This window comes from Lissotriton vulgaris, chromosome 8 (assembly GCF_964263255.1).
Source record: "Lissotriton vulgaris chromosome 8, aLisVul1.2, whole genome shotgun sequence".
NCBI lineage: Eukaryota > Metazoa > Chordata > Amphibia > Caudata > Salamandridae > Lissotriton > Lissotriton vulgaris.
Genome location: NC_141696.1, coordinates 1,481,882,066 through 1,481,904,101, shown reverse-complemented (window position 1 = coordinate 1,481,904,101; position 22,036 = coordinate 1,481,882,066). Strand labels below are relative to the sequence as shown.

At 46.3% G+C, this 22,036-nt stretch overlaps 1 protein-coding gene across 2 annotated transcripts in view; it reads left to right on the top strand.

Annotated features, from left to right (window-relative positions):
- ILDR2 (immunoglobulin like domain containing receptor 2) overlaps window positions 1–22,036 on the top strand; it is a 707,528-nt gene that overhangs the window by 608,791 nt on the left and 76,701 nt on the right. For both annotated transcript variants that reach the window (XM_086935538.1, XM_086935539.1), the window contains exons 5-6: window positions 11,436–11,582; window positions 14,069–14,239. In XM_086935538.1, coding sequence (XP_086791664.1) covers window positions 11,436–11,582; window positions 14,069–14,239 — 318 coding nt within the window. The remainder of the gene's footprint in view (window positions 1–11,435; window positions 11,583–14,068; window positions 14,240–22,036) is intronic.

Below are 22,036 nucleotides of genomic sequence, written 5' to 3'. Positions count from 1 at the left end.
CCTGAGGACTGCGGCCAGGAACTTGCCTGAATCTACTGGCGTGGCCCTGACGGCCTAACTTTACTCCGGGGGGAGAGTCTCTTAGCTTCCACGATGCTGGGTTGGGGCTGGGGGTTGGGGGGGAGAGGTTGGAGGTGTGTGGCTGGACGTCCACTTGACTGTTTTCTGCAGACTCGCCCACTTGGGCTTGACTGAGACAATGGGGTGTTTTTTCTTCTTTTTGGTTTTGGCTGGTTGCCATGGGTTGGTTTTGGGGGGGTTTAAGATCTGGTTTGATGTTGGGGGGGTCCCGTCCGATACGGTCCGAACACATGCGAAGCCGACTCTGGCCTTCCCTGCGCCCCCGCCCCGCGCGCCCCTTCCACTGATCCCTCGCTTGCTGCATAGCGCTTTACTTCCCTGGGAGAGATGCCGCCCCTGAAAGTAGTGACCCTTAACGTTAAGGGTCTGAATAACCCTGTGAAGCGTAGGGCGATCCTTTCTCTCCTAGAGGGGTCGCGGGCGGATATTTGCCTCCTGCAGGAAACCCATTTACTCTCTAAAGATTGCCATAGGTTGCGCTCTGCCAAGTTCCCCACGCAATTCTTCTCCTCGGCTGCGACTAAGACCGCAGGGGTGGCCATTCTTCTAGCTAGCTCCTTCAGGGGTGAGGTGTTATATAAACATGCCGAGCAGAAGGGGAGGCTTCTAGTGTATCGCATGCGTCTGGGAGGTGTTGCCTTTACGGTTGGTTCCGTGTACAGCCCGAATGACCACCAGGACCGTTTCCTGGAATCTGTGCTGGTGGACGTTACTGCCTCGCCCGATCGCCATATCATCCTGGGGGGAGACCTGAACATGGTCTTCGACTCCACCCTGGACAGGTCTGCCCAGCGCTTTCCGCAGACGGGGGAGCTTTCTAGAGCGGTACAGGATCAGATTGCAGAGATGGATCTGCATGACCTCTGGCGCACCATGCACCCCACCGATAGGGACTACTCATATTTCTCCCACGCACACCGCACTTATTCGCGGTTGGATTACCTCTTGGTGAGCGGACCGCTTCGCTCGGCCGCCACGGCGGCAGACATCGGGGTCTTGTCCCTGTCCGACCATGCGCCGGTTTCCGGAGTCTTTGCTTGGCCGGCAGCCCCCCCCTCCAGAGGGATGTGGAGGCTTCGGGACACGCTTCTCCATAAGAAATCGGTGGTGAAGCGAGTGGAGGAGGTCATCCAGGAGTACCTGACCCACAATAACAACTCCGACACGTCCCTGGCAACGCAGTGGGCGGCTTTGAAAGCGGTCGTCAGAGGGGAGTTTATCTCCATTTCCTCGGCGGAGAACAAGGAGCGCCAATGCAAGAGGGAGGAACTAACGGCGCAGGTCAGGGAACTTGAACAGGTTCACCGCCGGACGGGGGCTCCTCGTGTTTGGAGGCAGCTGAAGGCGGCGCGGAAACTCCTCTCTGCGTTGGACCTGGACCGGGCGAGTATGCGGCGTTGCGCCTGAAGCATGCCTTTTACACGGGCGGAGATAGATGCGGTAAGCTCCTGGCCCACCGGCTCAGGGCTGCGCAGCAACGCAACGTAGTAAAAGAGCTAGTGGGAGTGGACGGGGTCCCGGTATCCGGTGACGCAGAGGTGGCGGATTCCTTTCGTGCCTTTTACGAGGCGCTGTACACTGCAGAGCCCTCCCCACCGGGAGAGGCTGAGGCCTATTTGGACTCCGTAACCCTCCCAGCCCTGGATCCCGCCCAGGCGGACCACCTGGAGAGGGATATTCACGTGGAGGAAGTCATCTCCGCTATTGCACGGCTAAAGCACGGCAAGGCCCCGGGCCCGGATGGCTATACGGCCTTGTTTTACAAGACCTTCTGCCCCACTGTCGCACCTCTCCTGGCTCGCTTATTCAACTCCTTCTCCGAACCGGGAGCCATCCCACCGGACCTTCTCTCGGCGACTGTGTCGGTTATCCCGAAACCGGGAAAGGACCGGACTCTATGTGGCTCGTATCGGCCCATCTCGCTTCTAAATGTGGACCTCAAGCTTTACACGGGGATCTTGGCGGCCAGATTGGGTCTACATCTACCAGGTTTGGTGGAGGCGGACCTGGCCGGTTTTGTACCCGGTAGGCAGACGGTCGACAACACCCAGAGGGTGACGCACGTGCTTGAAAAGGCCTCACGCGTTCCGGGGGAGCGGATGCTGCTATCGGTCGACGCGGAGAAGGCCTTTGATAGGGTTCATTGGCCGTTCCTCGAGCTGGTTCTTGGGAAACTGGGGATCGGTGAGAAGTTCCGCACTATGGTCTTTAATTGCTATAGGAGACCGTCAGCATCTGTGCGTGTCAATGGACACAGCTCCAGCAGCTTTGCCATTGAGCGCGGCACGAGACAGGGCTGCCCCCTCTCGCCGCTCCTGTTTGCCCTCTATATGGAGCCGTTTGCCCAGAGGATTTGTGATAACCCGGACGCTATTGGGGTGAAGATGGGGCAATACACGCATACTGTTAGCTTATATGCGGACGATGTCTTGCTGACCCTGGATGACCCGAAGCGGTCACTCCCTGCCTGCGTCCAGGAACTAAACTCCTTTGCCCGCGTGGCGGGCTTTAAAATGAATATGACTAAGTCGGCTGCCCTGGACGTGTCGCTCTCTGTCGACACCAGGCGGGACCTCCAGCGTCTTTTTCCCCTGCAATGGTCCTCCTCCACGGTGCCTTACCTGGGAATTTTGCTTGCACCCTCCCTGCCTGCAATGGTCGCAGCTAACTATTCTTCTCTGGGCAAAAAGATCAAAGAGGAACTCGGCCGATGGAACAAAGGCCTGCTCTCGTGGCTGGGCCGTATCGCAGCGGTGAAGATGACAATACTGCCTCAGATCCTGTATCTTTTTCGCGCTATACCTCTCCAGCCCCCTGTGGGTTGGATACGGCAGGCGCAGGCAGACATCTCCCGCTTTGTGTGGCAGGGCCGTAAGCCTCGGATGAAGCGGGTCCTCTCCATGCTTACCCCGGAGGCGGGGGGTCTCGGGGTCCCGGACCTCCGGAAGTACTTTCAGGCGGCGCAACTTCGGTACTTGGTGGAGTGGAGCCGGTGGGAATCGGACAAGCACTGGCTCTTTCAAGACCAGGCAGTTGCGGGCCGTACCCTCCAGGCAGTTCCGTTCCTGCGGCGCACTCACCGCCCGCATAACCTCTACGCCTCCTTTATCACCCGGGTTCCGCTGAGAGTGTGGGACACGGTGTGTGAGCTTCGTGAGCTCACCACTTTTCCATCGCCGTTCACTCCCATTGCTGGCAATCCAGACTTCACTCCGGGTCTGGAACCGGGAGCCTTTTCCCACTGGGTGAGCGCAGGTTGTAGGGCGCTTTTCCAGATTTACGGGCCGGAGGGGGTGCTCCCCTTCCAGCAGCTTCGACAGGAGTTTGGCCTGACGGAGGGGGACAGATTGCGTTATATGCAAGTCCGCCACTGGGCTCTTCAACCCCCAGTACGCGACGTTGCTGACCGTTCGATTACGCCTTATGAGCGATGGCTGGTAACCCGGACCTCGGATGCCAAGCTTATCACCGACTTGTACAAGTTTCTCCAACCCCCGCCGTTTCATTACCATAACCCAGGGAGGGAGCGCTGGCATAGGGAACTGGGTAGGACCTTGAGCCACAAGGAGTGGGACAGGATTGCGTATCGGGCGAGGCACTCTGCGTACCACACTGGGCTGACGGAGACCTTTACTAAGGTGTCCACCTACTGGTATTACACCCCGGAGAGGCTTTACGAGATGCGCAAAATCGGCGATAAGGGTTGCTGGCGCGGCTGCGGACAGGAGGGCACCCTCACGCACATTCTCTGGGAGTGCCCGGTGCTGTCGGCCTATTGGAAAGAGGTCTTGGATGAGGTGGATAGGCATTTTGAGATCGAGCTCCCGCGCTTCCCTGCGTATGTCTTGCTAGGCCTCCCCAATGACCTGATGTACCCGCTGAAGTCCCGCAGGGGTAGGCAGATTGCGATTGCGCTAGGCTCGGCGGTTCAAAACATCCTTGTACTCTGGCGTACCCCCACTGCCCCCTCTATCACTGGCTGGCTACACAGGCTCTGGCAGGTACTGGGCATGGAGAAGATGTCGCTAACGGTGGCTGGGAATGTTGACCAGTTTGAAGAGCTCTGGCATTCCTTTTTGGCACTGCTGTCCACGGAATTTCGCGAGCTCACGTGTCCACGGTACCTGCGACTCCTTAGGCTGACGCCGCCGGCGGCTACAGCGGAGTGAATGTGCGGGATCTGGGGTCTGGGGCTGGGGGTGGGGGGCGGGGCTATATGCTTCTAATGCTGACTTACAGACGGGGATGTTGGGGTATTGTTTTCTTTCTTTTCCTCCTTTGTTTCTCTTTCTTCTCCTTTTCCGGGGACGGGGGGTTGGAGGGATGGTGTGCTTTCTTTTTTGCTGTGTTGCGGGACGCTATTACAACTCGGCTTTGCTCAGGGAACGGGGGTCTACCGGGGGGCCATTCACAATGCCTTATTGCCTTATGACTTCTGCCTTGTTACCCTCTGGGGCTTCCTGCCTCCCTCCTTTCCTTCTGAACCGCAGCAACGTTCCGCTTCTTGTACTGTATGTTCGCTTGACCTCCTATTCCCTTCCCCATGTTCCTTTTGTACCTTAATAAAATACTTTAAACCTAAAAGAATGTCAGTGCTGACTAGACTGGCCCTAAGTGTTTTTAACGTTAATATAGGAAGCATGTCTATATTAAAAAAAATATGGAGGATTTTATACATACTGTTACTCTTGCAATCAACATAGACAGCAGTCACTAGATTTGATAGTCTGGGAACGTTGTGTGCGATCTGTTGGCATCATTGGGTGTAGAAGTTGCTAGGGAACAAACTGCTTGAACATTAGCAGAAGAAAAATCCTTCGATGTGCATACCTGCCAACTTGAAGAACAATCTCGCAGTGTGAGGAGGGGGTCGGCCTGGAAGAGGGCAGTGCCACGTGCCGAGAAGTACCCTATGAGGCATATTTGAACCCCACCCCTCTCCCAAACCCCTTTTTCTCCCCCACCCCAAAAAAGTTTGCTGAGGCTGGTGCCGGAGTCCTGAGGATTTTTCACACCCCTTACTGGACGTCAACAGTTCGAAACCTGAAAAAAGAGCTCGAACATTACTATTTACAATGGTTTTCAGCTAATTTTCCCTGACATCTTGACACATCAGCTTCTCATTGGGAGACCGTGTGATGGGAGAAGATATTATGTGTCACATGGTGGCACCGTGTGAGTTGGCAGGTATGGGTGTGGGACATGCACATGCACATGCGATTTTGTCATAATGTACACTTGTTGAGTCAAAGATCTCTCCCAGCCACGATCCTTAGGGTCTTATGCAGTGTTTGGTGAAAAGTATAGCCTAGCATAACATATCCCACCAATAGGCTATAATGCACTCATATTACAGCGGGCATGATATCTGCCTTATCGGTGATGGAGTATCCATCTGCCACACGCTTAATGAGCTCCTAAATCCTTAATATAAGCTTCTGGCTCCGGACGGATACCTAAAGCTGCGGGCAAGCCAGGCCAAATTAGTACCTTCTATCTTAATTATTCCCCCCCTTGATGGATTTATTTTGTTTTCTTACATCCAATAAGAAGTAAAGCACCTGCTTAATATTTTAACAGCATCAAGGCTTGCAGGATTCAGCTTGATAATCAGTCGGGTATAAAACCACTGGGCCAAATGAGCAAACACAGGAGTAAATATAAGCATCAAGAGATAAGGGTGATGGGTGATGGTGAAGGGACGTGGAACTAGGACTTGAATGAATTGTAGAAGAGAATGAGGAAAGGACGGATTGTGTTCAGCCCTAAAATAAAGGTGCAGCCCACTTTGGTACCCATTGTTCTTAGTTTACACAAGAGATGATGACTGATGCTCTCAGAGTCCACTGACAGATCTGAAATAAGCAGGACCCCCACATGGCCACCACTGGTTTCCATTTTCATGACATCGCATATAGTAACAATGGCTGATTCTGTGCATTGGATGGGAGTAAAGCCCGCCTAAAAAGCAACCAGGATATTTTTGTGGTTGAATGATTGTAGCTGACTCATCACACAGTTTGACAGAAAATTTGACACCAGATTAAAAATTGTGTAATCTGTTGGTTTACTTTATAGTTAGAGCAATCAAGTAGGCAGTGAATATATGAACTGAGCCCTCTCCTTTAAGCACTGTGGACCCGCGGGTCTAGGTCTGATAGCGCACCGCGGGAGACCGCCTAGAGCAAGAGCATATCCTGGCTGGGTGGAGGCTTTAAGGCCACTGGGTCGAACGTCAGTGGAAAATTACAGGATGGTGGTTGTAGACGTAAGGCAACCTGGACTCCCGTCTTGAGAAAGGTGGTAGCCTATGGGCCATATATGATTAGGAGGGTCATAGTAGCAGTCATATGAGAGGAGGGCTGCACACGGGTAGCGTGTAGTAGAAGGAGTCGAAGGTGAGGACAACTTGGTACACATCAGCAATACCTCAAATAATGGTGTTGTTGAGTGAAACAGTTGGTCAGTGTCTGGAATCCGATAGACCATCTTCACTTAGATGGCTGGAAAGGGCTTACTGTGGCGTTGCTTGACAGACAAGATGGAAATTGGGAAGATCTTTCAGTTTGTGGATAAGCTGCATCTGAATGCAGGCTGGGTTGGCAACAGCATCCACAGTATTTCATGCTAAATTAAAAAAAACTTGGAGGCTTTGAGCTTCTTATCAAAGAAGTGCTGCAGCACAGCATTCATCCCACTACAGGTCCAAAGGACCCGCTTTTACCCCGGGCAGTCTTCAGGGTTCTGGACTGGAAGCATGGAGATAGAATCGAGGCCTATAGACGGGCAGCAGAGGGACATGAAACCCACTCTTCATGGATCCCTGAAAGGGCAAAGACTGAGGGAGCCCTTGGGCCTGTGACCTTCCATACTCTAATCTGCCCAGGAACAGCCGGCCCCTCTGTCCAAGGGCTCTCTTGAATGTGCCCGGGCCAAGGAGGGCTGAGGCTCTGGTGAGACATTGTCTCCTATCTGCTTGCACGCCTAGCCTCAGCAGCAGCTGGAGGTGGGGCTGGGGGCAGCAGCGACCCAGCAGAGGGTCCCCGAGTCCAAGCAACGAGTGGATGAGCTGAGGAGTGAGCTGCAGCGAGTAATGGGCTCCATCTTTGAAAGGGAAGCATGCCCCGGGGGCACCGAGGAGTCACTTGTAAGCTACAACCCTCATCAGGCGGGCAACTAGAGCCAAATTTCGGGGGTGGGAGGGGGGGTAGGTGGGGGCAGGGCTGAAAAAGATTTATTTTGCGGTGGCTAATTCTTCCAGCCATAGGCAGCGTGGCTCTAAGAAGGGGTGAAAACACAACAAAAGCCTCATTAACAAGTAAATGGTCTTTTAAAGACATGTGAAGTACTCTGGTGCGGCTGCTATTAGATGGTCCCCAACCCGTGAAGCTGTCCGAGGGGTGTCATAGTTGGTGCATCTACCTGGAATAAGGTTCCATAAGTTTCCTTATAAAACCTGTAAATCAGAGCTTCACTTTACAGTCTACTCGCTGTAGATCACTAACCCACCCAGGTTTGCGCCTACACCCCAAGTGTGTCAGTGCTCGAACACTCCTCACCCGATTCACCCCACACATAGAGTGAAAGTTTCCTGACCATCAAACCGGAAGCAGCAGTTGGAAATGTACAAACAGAATACACATGTCTCTGCCGAAAGGGATTCCTGCAAACGACACAGCTCTTATTCTGCGTGCCTTTACCCTGGCACCGAAGAACAATTTGCATATGAGCCTAGATCCGCCGAGCATGCGCGGTCTTGCGCAAGCTACCAGGGGGCCGTGATTGATCAAAGAAACCGAATTCTGATTGGTGTTCATCGGTAGGGTGCCTCGCCGTTAGAAGCAGACGTGCATGAAAAGTTGATTTGCAGGTGGAAGTTTTTGTAGGTGATTATCACACCAACCCCTTCCTAGCACTGCTGATATTTTGTTCAGTAGATTTATGTAGCGATTCTTACGCCTCCTTTAGGTCCATGTGTGACAGAAGCTGAGAGGTCCCTGTGCAAATCGTGCAAAAGCAGTAAAAAGACAAACTGTAATTTGACTTGTGCTTGAACAGACAGCAAATGTGTCAAGATAAAAACAAAAACAATATCTTAATGCTCATTCACTGTCTAAATGAACAGCACACCTGTTCCTTTCCAGCTCAAAGTCACTGGCCAGAACGGACGAGTCAGACCGAAAAATAGCTCAACCTGATCGAATCTGACTCACCATATTGAGTAGATTTTTCGAGGCCTGTCTCACTGTTCCTCTTTTGGTAAGGGCTACGGCCCGATCGACGCAGCAGCACTCTTCATGGTGGCCACACCTGGCATTCAGGGTCGCCAACTTGATAGCACATATGTGCTATGGCATTATCGGTGCAGCAATCGTCACTGCGCACTTCAGAGTGGCCCTCCCCTGGCATACAATGTTCGTTGACCTGCACTGGACACACTTGCAGGATTCCCCCACTGGACCTCACTCCCTCCAACGCTCTCCTCTTCCACACAGGGCACACTAATCATGACAATCCGACAGGCACTGGTGCACCTGGCACCAGGGCAGGTGGTCTTGGATTCCCTTGATGATGTGCCCTCACCCTGCTGGGAGACTAACAGGCATTGGCTCCCCAGTCCTAGTCACAGGCAGAAGTCTTGCAGAGCTTCCCCTCCTCCTACAGCCTGACTGGCTGCTTGACACTTGTCAGTTTTTGAGGTCCCAAGCTCCCCGTCTTAAAGTCCGCTTCCAGAACCCAAATGTGATTGAGTCTGAGTCTTTGAAGGTCATGGTGGGGGCCTGCTTTCTTATGAAGTGCACGCTCCTCTGCCCTTCTTCCTCCTGAAAACAGTCTGTCACAGCAGAAGCAACTCCAAAGCTGAGTGCTCCACAAAACAGGCCACGGGAGTGACTAGAGTTCATACCTGGATATCAGCCATAGTGATATGTTTATCAAAAGGCTAGCCCAGGGCCTCAGGCTTACTTCTTATGATTACTTGATCAGCTCCTTCTCCTTCCTGAGATGTGCCCATGCCCCTTACCATTGACCCCTCTGTGAGTCACAGAGCACCCTCTTTAGTGCACTCGAGAGCCTGGCTCTCCCCTCCCCCATGTGTGCCCCACCCAGCTCACAGGAATGCAGCAATCCAGAAATCTGGCAGGAGGATTCCTCTACCTCCTCTCCTCATGTTTCCCCAGTCAGCCATGGGCCTCCCAAATTGTAACACAGTCTTCCATGCATTGTACCATCTACAGCCACACCTACACCCAGCACAAGCATTTAGTAGGCATCCACTGCACAGCACTACATCCGTCAAGTATTGAACCATTTGCAGGCACATATGCACCTACCACATGAATACTACACATGCACTGCACAGCTCAACACACCAAACCAATGTAGGCCAAGGGTGAGTTAAGCACACAGCAGCAAAACTTTAAATGAGTGAGCCTGTAGGCCACACTCTGGTGACACAAGGAAAAAGGACCTGCTCACTCCTACTGATCACTGCACAGTATGCTGCCACCACCGCACTTGTGCTGCTTAACTCCTGGTGAAGGCAGTAGCCTTTCACCACTATGAGGATAGCGTTTTGGGTGCCCCTCCCGGTCCAAAAAGACCTCAATCGTGAGACAGGCCTGTGTCAACAAACATTTACATTGGGAATCCAGATATCAGTACAGTTGAGGCATTCAGGGCAGGGTTACATGTCCATCACCATGCAAGGTATTTTTCCATCCCAACAGTATTTTTCCTATTAGGTATTCCCTCTGTTCCCTACTTTTTATTTTTCTTTTGTTTTGTTGTAGAGTATAAAAGACTTCGCTATCAATTGTCAGTACACTCCTGATGAAAAAAACATACAAAATGCCAACCAAATGGCACACCGTTGTTTTTTCAAAAATCCTTTAAATGCCAGAGTTTAGAACAACTTAAAGCAGTAAATTGCAAACTTTAATTCTTGTCTTGTCCGGTTGTGAATTATTAGGACATAGCGAATGCTTGTATTTTGTGGCATTGAATAGTGTTAACATTTTGTAATTACAATGAGACTTCATGTGTGGTAGACCATAATATAAACAAGCACCACTATTGATTTTTGTTTCTTGGGGTTGGGCTCACATTCTCTGTTTGTGTCAGTGTGCACGCAGACACACTCACGAACAGAAGCAGATAGACGCACAGTTTCATGACAAAAATGTAAAGCGTGTACAGTATGTGCTCTGGTTGACGAAAGCTGTGCACTATTTAGGTAGTCTGTGTAACAGTCTGTGCCTAGGTGGCTTGACCTTCTTGGATTACAAGGCAGACTTCAGAAGTGGCCTATCCTAATGGAGGGCTACTTCAGGAACATACATCACTGTTGTTCTTGATGCATATGTTTTTGGACCAACTGCTCAGGCATCTATTGTGTCTTCTACCACAAATGAAGGGTCATCTTTAGATAACATTGAAGATGTTACTTCCTCAAGTGTTATCTGAAGATGAACTGCCTGTTGTATAAGAATGCTCAGAATGTCTTAGGAGGCACACCGCAGTGGCAGACTGTTAGATTCCAGACCAGGTTTTTGAAGAAAAATTCAATACTACCAGCACTAATGGGCTTCCATTCTTCGCACTCGGTAGGAGCTAATGGGTTTATTGTTCACAGTCTAGCAATGCATCAGTAAAGTCGTACCTTGTGCAGCCGTACAATGGCAGGCACTGTAGGAAAAAGTATAAATAAAGTCAACTAATCAATGAAACAGTTAGAATGGGGCCTCATGCTCATGCTGTCCCAGACAGAGATGAATGATGCTGGTATTTTTACCACTCTTTTCCATTCCTTACAGGCAACAATGCTGCTCCTTTAACAGGAAATTCTGAGACAACATTTAAGACTTTAGACATATTTCACTATAATTACTATGCTTGTCAGAGGTAATGAGCGTATCCTCTGTTTTAGTCTGAGGTTCCCAGGATGTGAAATGACCTGGAGTTAATGTGAATACCGTGGATGTAAAGGGAATATAGGTTCGGCCCAGGGATTTCCAGTAAGCTGTACCAAGTGAAGTGAACTGTCTCTTGATTATAGACTGAAATAGAACCATCTGTCCTCTGTTATGTTATTCCATTCTCCCACACACTGAATGATTAAGTGTTATACTGTTTGCTCCTAATTTAATTTTTCTTTGAAATAACAAAATTCCATTAAAAGTAAAAAAAAGACCATAATTGACTAGCCTGAATTCTCTCATGGGCAATTCAAAACATTTTTGTGGTAGGATTAGTAGGTTCTCAAAATTGTCAAAGCTTGTTTTCGCAAAGTACTGTCAACAAATGTTTCTTAAGAATGCATGCTGGCTGTTAATTGTTTGGAATTTTGTTTTTAGAATGGGCATTTGTCTGCCTTGTGATCCTGGGTACAGTCTTCTTCTTTGTCATGGTTGGCGTATGCTGGTGCCAGTGCTGCCCCCATAGCTGCTGCTGCTACGTACGCTGTCCGTGCTGCCCTGATACCTGCTGTTGTCCAAAAGCATGTGAGTATCCTCCGCAAGTTTCACCAGCAGCTTTCAACAAGTTGTTTCGCAGGGTTTTTTTTGTACCAAGCTGTGCTATTTTATAACAAAAAACTTTGCTTGACATCCAATGATTAAATGACAAAATGTACGCTGGTTGGTGCAGAACATGCATAACATCATACTTCCTCAAGAGTTTGCTTGTGAAATCAATAGTGTCATCTTTTGTCTGAACTATCTGTTTTTATGTCAGTGCAAATCATTGATATGGCCATTTGTTGCTACATTAAAGATGGATAGGATGATTAAATCACTAGATCAGTTATCAATTTGGCAAAACATTGCCAGCTGGCGAAAATTCCTTAAAAAAGAAAACGGGGGGAAATGTTCCCATTATAAAGAAAACCATTAAGTTTTTGCAGTGATTTGTGTTTCAGTAAAATACAAAAAATACAGTTGCTGGGAATGTTTCCATCATTTTTTATGCTTTGCAACCTCTGCACCAACGAGTACCCTACATCATTAAACAGCAACTCTTCTGTTACAAACAAATTAGCTTTATCATATCTCAGAATTGACTGAAGAAGTCTAGGAGTTTTTAATTTCTAATCTGAACTCCTCGGTATTTTTATAAACTCTCCTGGAAAGGTGTTTTCTCTACTTCCTCCATGCTAGCATAGCTTGAAACTCTATCTGTAGTACAGCTAGTGTTGACATTCTATCTAGTAATTCCCTTTAAAAGCAATGGAGCTGATTTGTAAAGGCATTTATCAGTACATGTATACAGGAGTACTACTTCATGTGCAAATGCCTTTGTGAGTTAGCCCTAACATTTACATGTCTTTATTAGTGTACAAAGGGGGCACAACCCTTTCAATTTGTATTAATTGTAAATGAATATTCCCAGAATATTTCAATTCTAATTTTAGATGTTTAGGGGCCAACTCACAAGCCATGTTAGAGTACATGAATCAGTACTAAAGAAGTATGACCTATTGTACTCTTAAATTACTTTGAAATGGTGTTTAATTCACCTGATAGACTCACACAAATGTAGATTGTTACTGTTCCCACTTTTGAATCAGGAGTCATTGCATCACAGTAGGTGCATCAGGAGTACCTTTATATCACATTACGTTACATCAGGAGCGCTTTTACTTTGCAGGTATGTTGGTAAACATTATTTCTAACCTATTTAAGTATATTATCTATGTATCTATCTACACACACAGACACATATACATATATACCTCATTTTAAAAAACGACAGTTATAAACTTAATTTAGTAAAAATTTTGTTTAAAAAAACTATTCTAACTTTATTTTAATCAGTATAAACTTTATTAGATTTTAACATTTTAAAATCATAAAACTACAATATTACATAAAAACGTAAACTATTTCAAATATACATTCAATTGTATTTAATTTATGTTATGTAATAAATTGCAACGTTATAATATTCATTTCAGTACCCTAAAAACGATACCAACCCTAAATGCTGCTATCCCTGAACCCTAAAATCTCCTTACTGCCCATAAACACTGCTTATCTCTGCTCCCTAAACGGTCCTAACTACCCCCACCCGCTATCCATCCTTCAACTCTATAAACTCATTACTACCCCAAACACTACACTTCCCTTAACCCTAATAACTCCCTAGTACACTGGAATAACACATTGGAGTTAGAATGTGTAGGTGTTGTTAACAATATTCAATAATGTTAATAAAACAATGGGTAATGATAAGTGTCAGTGGATTTAGGCAACTCAGTATCTGCACATTTACTGCATAATTATGGATTTAAAATATTTTCAAGTTCTATCGCAAAATTTGCGGATTTCATCGGAAAGTCTTTTTGTATCTAAAATGGATTAAAATACCTCCAGGGAATATGCCACATATTTTGTATTTTTTGCTGCATAATTTCGTCTTCTCTGCCACATAATCTTAGTAGTCTTGCATATGGTAAAGCTCTCCAAAGCGGTTTGGGGGCTTTTAATATCATGATTAAATCTGCATTTCACAAGCGATCATTAAATATTGCAAATTATAGCACTCCATTTTAATACAATAAAAGCACCAAAACATGTAATATATTCATTTATACGTGTATACTTACCTGCAAAGTAAAGATCTGAGAATTAAAGGACTTAAAACTTTCCGGCGATGTAAACACCGCTGATGTATCTCATTCAATGTATTGACTTCCAAAGTAGTGTGTTGCTTTTGTTCTTCCTTGCCTTTAAATCTTCTTTTTGTTTATTTCAATTGCATTTTTAAATAGTTTCTGTTCAGTCTGAGAATGTATTTTCTATTATTTCAATATGTAAATTGTAACAAATAATTGGAGGCCTTCTGCAAAGTCAGAAGCTAATCTGTGGGAGCAAGTAATACTGTTCTTTTGTACCCTATATATGGTTTGAGTGTTTAATGATCCCTGAGGCAGGGTCGGCCAAGATCTGCCCATCCATGTTCACTATACATACTTGTTTCTCTCCTATAGTATATGAAGCAGGCAAGGCTGCAAAAGCTGGATACCCTCCTGTTGTTCCCACCAACTGCCCCCCATACTACATCTCCACGGTACCAGTGGCCCCAGTCCCGCCTCCCATGATGATCGAGAAGCAACACGTTCCGCCCATGGTGCAGAGTGATTCCATGAGTGGCCAAAACGGTAATCCTTGTCCTCCTTCAACTATATTATCTTTTTTAATATTTACATGTGAAGAATCAGTGAATTCTCATAAAATGTTTCATATACACATGGACTACACAACAAACAAGCTTTTGCAAAACCAGTAGGTCTGGCTTGTGAAACATAAACTTGTTTAATGTATTTATTTTTTCAAACTATTGTAATAGGCATTAAAATTGTAAAAGTGATAAAAAAAGGAAAAAGAACGCTATCTAAATTTAGTGTGCATATAAAAAAGTAAGTAAAAACATGACGGATCACAAAAAAATAAAAAATAAATAAACATGATATAAAAGCAGAGGTTGGCCTACCAGCCCTGCCTCTGAAGTAACTTACTTGTATGAATGTGCTGGATCACTGACAAAATATTGGAAACAAAAATCTTGCGTGGACAGAATGTTGTGTCAAAACTATAGAGGACAAAAATATCGAGAAGATTTATTTTTATCTTCAAGGTACATATATGTGGAGTTATATATAGTAAAACCTCAGCAGTCCCTCGAAGGTACCGAGTATCAGTTTGTCCTAAGAGTAATGTTACTGTATGACTTGAGGTCCCCTTTGTGCTAGCTTCTCAGTGGACCAGGGGGAAACAGGGTCCTACTATGACTGTTTGATCGCAGATAGCTGAGAAATAGACACAAATTTCATAAAACCACAAAACACATCACAAAAAATGTGATTTGGATTTCCAACGCACAGTAAGATGCCCCAAAGTGAAAGTGTGAGTGGCCAGATACAAGGTTACTGGTGGTGACCAGAGTTGAGGGTCTATGGGCACAGTTCAGGTGTAGTTATATCTCCAGCCTGTCTCAAAAATCAGTGTTCAAACAGGAGGACTACAAGACCTGGAAATGGACATAACATCTAGCATAGGACTCCCAGTCACCGCAGGCTTTAAGGGACCCACGTATCGTAAAACATTTTCAAGTCGCAGGTGCGCCCATAATACATGGGACAAATAACTTGACCAAAGGGTTCCTGCCAGCACCATGTGAAACTATAATTCATGTTTATGGCCCATGACACATTTAAACCATGTTACCTCTTAAATATTAGGAAATAGGGAAATGGTTCCATCAGTTCCGAAATCAGTGCTAACAACCCAAGCCAACTGGATTTCTAGTCTGGGAAATATCTTATAGAGTTAATCGCACACTGCTGGCATCAGCTGTGAGCTGTAGGTCTTGAGAGTGAATGTCGGCCATGCCAAATCAGCCTTTTGTCCTTACAAGGCTAGTTAATAGAGATCCATTAAACTGACTAATAGTAACACTTGTTATTCACAGTGCTTAGGAATGGCTGTAGTGTGGCTTGAATTGCTATAAAAACAAGTTCTTTTTAGAAAAATCACAAATCAATGAAATGTCATCAATCATGAATACACTTACTGGTTCTACTTGGGCATGTTTACCAATCGCTGAAAAAAGATTGATGCGTTTTGTACACAGGAAATTGCAAACCCCGCTGCAGTTTCACGCCAGTGGTAAAAGAACTGTGATTCCATATATAAATGGGGAGAAATTATTTCCCAAAAAATCTATTTAGATAAAAACGAAAATATACAGCCAGTGTTCACAAACAAGTCAGTAATACTTGCAGATGTAGATATTTGCCTGTCTACGATAAGTAATCTACGATTTATGTAGTTTCTCTAATTTATGCCTCTAGTCCCTAGTTATGAAAGAAAGTGACAGTTCATTAGTGACTACACAAACAGCTTCTTACACTGGTAAAGAAGATAATTCACTTCCTACCTGCTTTAATAATGGGGTTCTGAACTGGAAACTAATGATTTAGTCAGAACAAAAGTCCCAGTGAGTAAGGCACATTATTTGTATGTGCTAACCCAGCTTATTTGACTTATACCTCTTTTCCATGCCTGCTCTGTTCCTTGGATTGAAGCATGTCTTAATCATATCCATGCCTGCTCTCTACCTTAGATTGAAACATGTCTTCACTCTCGTCTATGCCGGCTCTCTTCCTTGGATTGAAGCATGTCTTAACTCTCGTCCATGCTTGCTCTCTTCCTTGGATTAAAGCATGTCTTAACTCTTGTCCATGCCTTCTCTCTTCCTTGGATTGAAGCATGTCTTAATCCTTTCATGCCTGCTCTCTACCTTGGATTGAAGCACGTCTTAACTCTCTTCCTTGGATTGAAGCATGTGTTAACTCTCGTCCATGCCCACTCTCTTCCTTGGATTGAAGCATGTCTTCACACTCGTCCATGCCTGCTCTCTTTCTTGCATTGAAGCATGTCGTAACTCTCGTCCATGCCTGCTCTCTTCCTTGAATTGACATATGTCTTAACACTCGGCCACACAGGCTTTCTTCGATTGAAGCATGTCTAAACTCGCCTATGCCCGCTCTCTTCCTTGGATTGAAGCATGTCTTAATTCTTGTTCGTGCCTTCTCTCTTCCTTCAATTGAAGCATGTCTTAACTCTCGTCCATGCCTGCTCTCTACCTTGGATTGAAGCATGTCTTAACTTTCGTCCTGCCTGCTCTCTTCCTTAGATTGAAGCATGTCCTAAATCTTATCCATGTCTGCTCTCTTCCTTGGATGGAAGTATGTCTTTACTCTTGTCCATGCTCGCTCTCTTCCTTAGATTGAAGCATGTCTTAACTGTCGTCCTCGCCTGCTCTCATTAGATCGAAAAATGTCTTAACTCTCGTCCATGCTTGCTCTCTTCCTTGGATTGAAGCATGTCTTAACTCTCATCCAGGCCTGCTCTCTTCCTTGATTTGAAGCATGTTTTAACTCGTCCATGACCTCTCTCTTCCTTGGATTAAAGCAGGTCTTAACTCTTGTCGTTCCTTCTCTTTTCCTTGGATTGAAGCATATCTTAACTTTCGTCCATGTCCGCTCTCTTCCTTGGATTGAAGCATGTCTTAACTCGTCCATGCCCTCTCTCTTCCAGATTGAAGCATGTCTTAACTCTCGTCCACGCCCGCTCTCTTCCTTGGATTGAACCATGTCTTATCTCTCGTCCACGCACACTCGCTTCCATGGATTGAAGCATATCTTAACTCTCGTCCACACCCGCTCTCTTCCATGAATTGAAGTATGTCTTAACTCTCGTCCACACCCGCTCTCTTCCTTGGATTGAAGCATGTCTTAACTCTCGTCCACGCCTGCTCTCTTCCTTGGATTGAAGCATGTCTTAACACATCCATGCCCTCTCTCTTCCAGATTGAACCATGTCTTAACTCTCGTCCACGCCCGCTCTCTTCCTTGGATTGAACCATGTCTTATCTCTCGTCCACGCACACTCGCTTCCATGGATTGAAGCATATCTTAACTCTCGTCAACGCCCGCTCTCTTCCATGAATTGAAGTATGTCTTAACTCTCGTCCACACCCGCTCTCTTCCTTGGATTGAAGCATGTCTTAACTCTTGTTCACGCCCGCTCTCTTCCATGAATTGAAACATGTCTTAACTCTCGTCCACGCCCGCTCTCTTCCTTGGATTGAAGCATGTCTTAACTCTCGTGTACGCCCGCTCTCTTCCTTGGATTGAAGTATGTCTTATCTCTCGTCCACACCCGCTCTCTTCCTTGGAATGAAGCATGTCCTAACTCTCGTCCATGCCCGTTCTCTTCCTTGGATTGAAGCATGTCTTAACTCTCGTTCACGCCCGCTCTCTTCCTTGAATTGAAACATGTCTTAACTCTGGTCCATGCTTGCTCTCTTACCTGGACTGAAGCATTTCTTGATCTGTGGTCATTGTGTCTGGATTGAAAGTCTCAGTCCATGTTGCTTATTGTCTAGTATGAATGAGACCTCCACACCTCTGCTTGTCACATCTACACTGCTACACTGAACACCAGTTACTGATATTCAATGACACCCCCGGATAGAGCATCACAGACCGATGAGTACAGGTCCAGGTTACACTAATCGATGCAGCACGTGAGGAATTTACCAGTATTCAGGACTTATTATAACTACAGCTGCATGTCAGGTCTAAATGCTTATCACTTTCCTAATGCATGCTGACTCAAGCAAGGGTAATGTCCCAAGGGAGTTATAGGAAGGAAGGGGACAACTATGAACTTGAATCTGAGACTATTTTGAAGCACACATGCCACCCTAGGTGCATCCAGGTTCAGTTTTAGCCAGCTACATTGCTACTGGTATAGTACTACTCTGGCTGTTAAATGTATCCCTACATCTCCTATTGTTACTAAACCCTACTAGTACTGCTAATCAATTGTTTTCTGTTTCGACAACTGTCATATAAGAAAAGTCCTGCACAAAATTCATAATGAAATACAACTTAAAATACATCTGTGGGTATCAGTAATGGCTGTGGTTTCTCTATGCTGAAGGCAGTAGTCTCTTCTATGGAGCCTTGAGCTTTTCCAGGGAGGAGTGTGGATACCTGTTGGGCACTTTTGAATAGTCAATGTAGCCCAAGAGTCCAAAAGAGAAGCCGGGGGCTGTTGGTGCCTGTCGGAAGACCTACGGTGTGAAGGTGCAAGAGTTGGATCCAGGGTACAGTGCCATATCCTCTGTTACCAGGAGTATCATTTGTTTACACACAACGGTGGGCGCGTAGCACAGAGAAGTAGAGAGGTCCACATACCCTGCAGGAGGAACAATCAATGGCCGGAGCCTGGAGGGCACTGGTGCATTGACTTCCACAGAATGACGGAGAGGCATACGGCTGCCAGGACAGCAACACAGACTGAGTATGGCAGCGGAATGCCAAACAGAATCAACCACACAACGATCCACTGAGGGAGGGAGGAGACAGTGGGAGGTCCTCGGCGTGGCAAACACAACCACCTGCAAAGATTCTCCGAAGGAAAACTGTCCAAAGTCTAAAAGGTAATGGAGAGGGTCGTTCCTGATATGTCTCCATCTAGGACGAAAACTTGAGTCTGGGCGGGTGGTGATGCCATCACTAAACCGGCGTAACATCTAGGACGAAGACTTGAGTCTGGGTGGGTGGTGATGCCACCACTGAACCGGCGTAACATCTAGGATGAAGACTTGAGTCTGGGTGGGTGGTGACACCATTACTGAACCAGCATTGAGGATGGGGAAGAAGCTCACCAGGGTGTCGGTGAAAGAGCTGCAGAAGTCAACCACCTCAGAAAAGAAGCCCACTTAGAACCTTCTTATTGACAGTGAAGCTGGTTTTAATAGCCAATACTAAAGCAACCATCAGAGCAAAGTGTAAACCTGCAGTTGTCAAGATGGATGGGCTTAAGAAAAGAATGTTGACATTAGGTAAGGTTCAAACATAGTGTACAATATCCAGCTGTGTGCTGTCACGACCATTGCTCGGATGAAGGCGCAGCTTGAGCGACATGAGAATGCAGCCATGGCTATCAACATTTGCATTGCATTGTAGCTTCTATACAGCACTTCATGCCCTGTTGTATGGCGGCAAAGTGCATTATCAAATGAATAGCAAACCAAGACCTGGAGGAGTGCGTGATTGGCAGAATGTTGGAGTCCTTGGAGTTGTGAACTATCACCCACTTACTGTTCTTCCATTATTGCTCAAAACAGTACAAAAACATTGTTCTCTAATTCTGGAAGAGACTAAAGATCTTTATCCTTGATAACAAGGTTTTCATCTGGTGTGCATATCAATTCTACCCCTGCTATTAGAACTGTGAGCCACTTCTTCCATGAACCCAGAAAAGGCGAGGAGTAACCAAGGGAAACGTTTAAGTTTAGTATCTTTGAATACAAGTAAATATTCATAAATTTAAAAAAACAGTATAACATGAAAACAAGTTTAAAAACTAAAAAAGAAGCAGCATTACTGCCTAAATCCTTTTTATTTAGTCCCTATTAAAAAATACAATGCACAACGAATTACTTTAATAGGCGTACCTACTCAAATAGAGAAGAGATTGCAATGTGGCTTTGCAGCACCCGGGGAGCTTCCCAGCCTCTGAGCTTACAGAGCAGCAGCAGATGGCCGCCTTGTCCATCCTGATGCTCTACTGATGGAAGCGCACTCTGAAAACAAGCGCATCCATTCCTATCGCTCCGTGGGGGAGGGCGTTGTTTATGGATGTAATGAAGACAGCTATACTGGAGAACAGGTAAGCATAATTTCCTCATTAATATTTAATTAATATTCATAAGCACTGAATAGAATAGCAAACTCATCCTTTCCCAGAAGAAATGGGACAGCATCAGGAATAGAAGTTGGAGAATTTAGACAGAGTGAGTAAGGGACATCTGAAACATGTTTTATCTTGAAATATGGGGATGTGATAGCTTGCGTGAAGGTCAAGAACCGAAAGCCCCAGCATCCGTAGACCTACTCATAAAGGGGGGAAGTCTTGAGGTCTGCTGCTTGGGTGTTGCTATGATGTCTTACTGCAAACAAAGAGGCATTACACCTTTAGTAATGTTTGGAGCAACCTGAGCCCTCTTGGCCATTGTTAGCTCGGTCGCTGCCATTGTTATATCTCATTAACACCCCCACTTTGGGCGTCTTAGTGGCTGTAAGAACAAGTAAGGTAGTCGTGTTTTGAAAATATATAGCAAATGTCACAAATGTTGCAATGTAAATGAATGTCACACACCTGCAAATGTGACTCACCTGCAAAGATCCCTACACATGCTTGGCGGCTCGCCCTCCTCTTCAAGGTGTCAATCTTGGCAGCTCTTGCAAGTTTAGGCAGCAAACAACCGTCACATGTGGCTCATCCCTTAGAATGCATTCATTATTTTTACTAGTGTGTGACGAATACAGACTGCTTGCAAGTTTCGATGAATAGTGGCTGTACAATTTAATCAACAGTCCTCATTAAATTTCTACTATAAATCTGAGAAAGAAACCTACTCTCTGCAGAAAAGAAGACTGAGACCAAACGGACAGACAGTGCAAGAGAAGCATCTCGCGGTAAGGCCTCAGCGTAGGCACGTGCAGATGAAAATGGTTCAATGTCAAATGGATTTGATGGCAGAGGAGCTCTGTATTAAGTTTTTAGGAACTTCCAGCCTAATTTTCAGCAACTCTACTAACGCATGTGAAGTCCACCTGGAGCGATATTTCAGGAGGCTATTGACGTAGTTTTTATTTATTTATTTATTTTAGGAGTTTTATATAGCGCTAGCTGGACCCGAGGGCATCAGAGCACTTCACAGCAAGTAACTTATGTGCAAACAGGCAGTACAGAGATTATAGTAGAACAAAGGGATTCACGACGGGTATAGTTCGAACAAAGGAGTGATTGAGTGGAAGGAAACAAGGAGGGTGCAGGTCACACAAGACGAGTATCCAATAAGTTTTCTTGCTCAGGGCGGAGGGAGGGGATAGGATTTCCAGAAGGGGTCTGTGGGTAGAGGATGTCAGCGTCACAGGGCGCAGAGTTAAAGTCAGATGGAGTGCCGGCTAAGGTACTTCCTTGGATCCTATTGTTTCGCTAGGGAACGGTCGAGGAAGAGGACTTTGAGCAGGTTTTTGAATTTTGCAAACAGGATTGTTCTGATGTGGGGGGGTGGAGTTCCAGATTTTCGGCGCGTTACCAGCAAACGACCTGGCCGCGGTTTTTTGCTTGCGTGTTTTCAGCAGGGTGAGTAGCAGAGTATTGGAGCTCCTGAGGTTCCTGGACTGGCCCTCCTTTTTGAGTTTGGCGGCCAGGTATTCCGGTTTGCCTGTGTGAAGGGCTTTGTGCTTGCGGCAGGCTGTTCTGAAGCTGGCTCGCATTTCAATTGGGAGCCATTTTAGTTCTCTGAGTGCAGGCGAGATGTGGTCAAATTTCTTAGTTCCGGTGACCATTCTGGTTGCTGCTTTATAGGT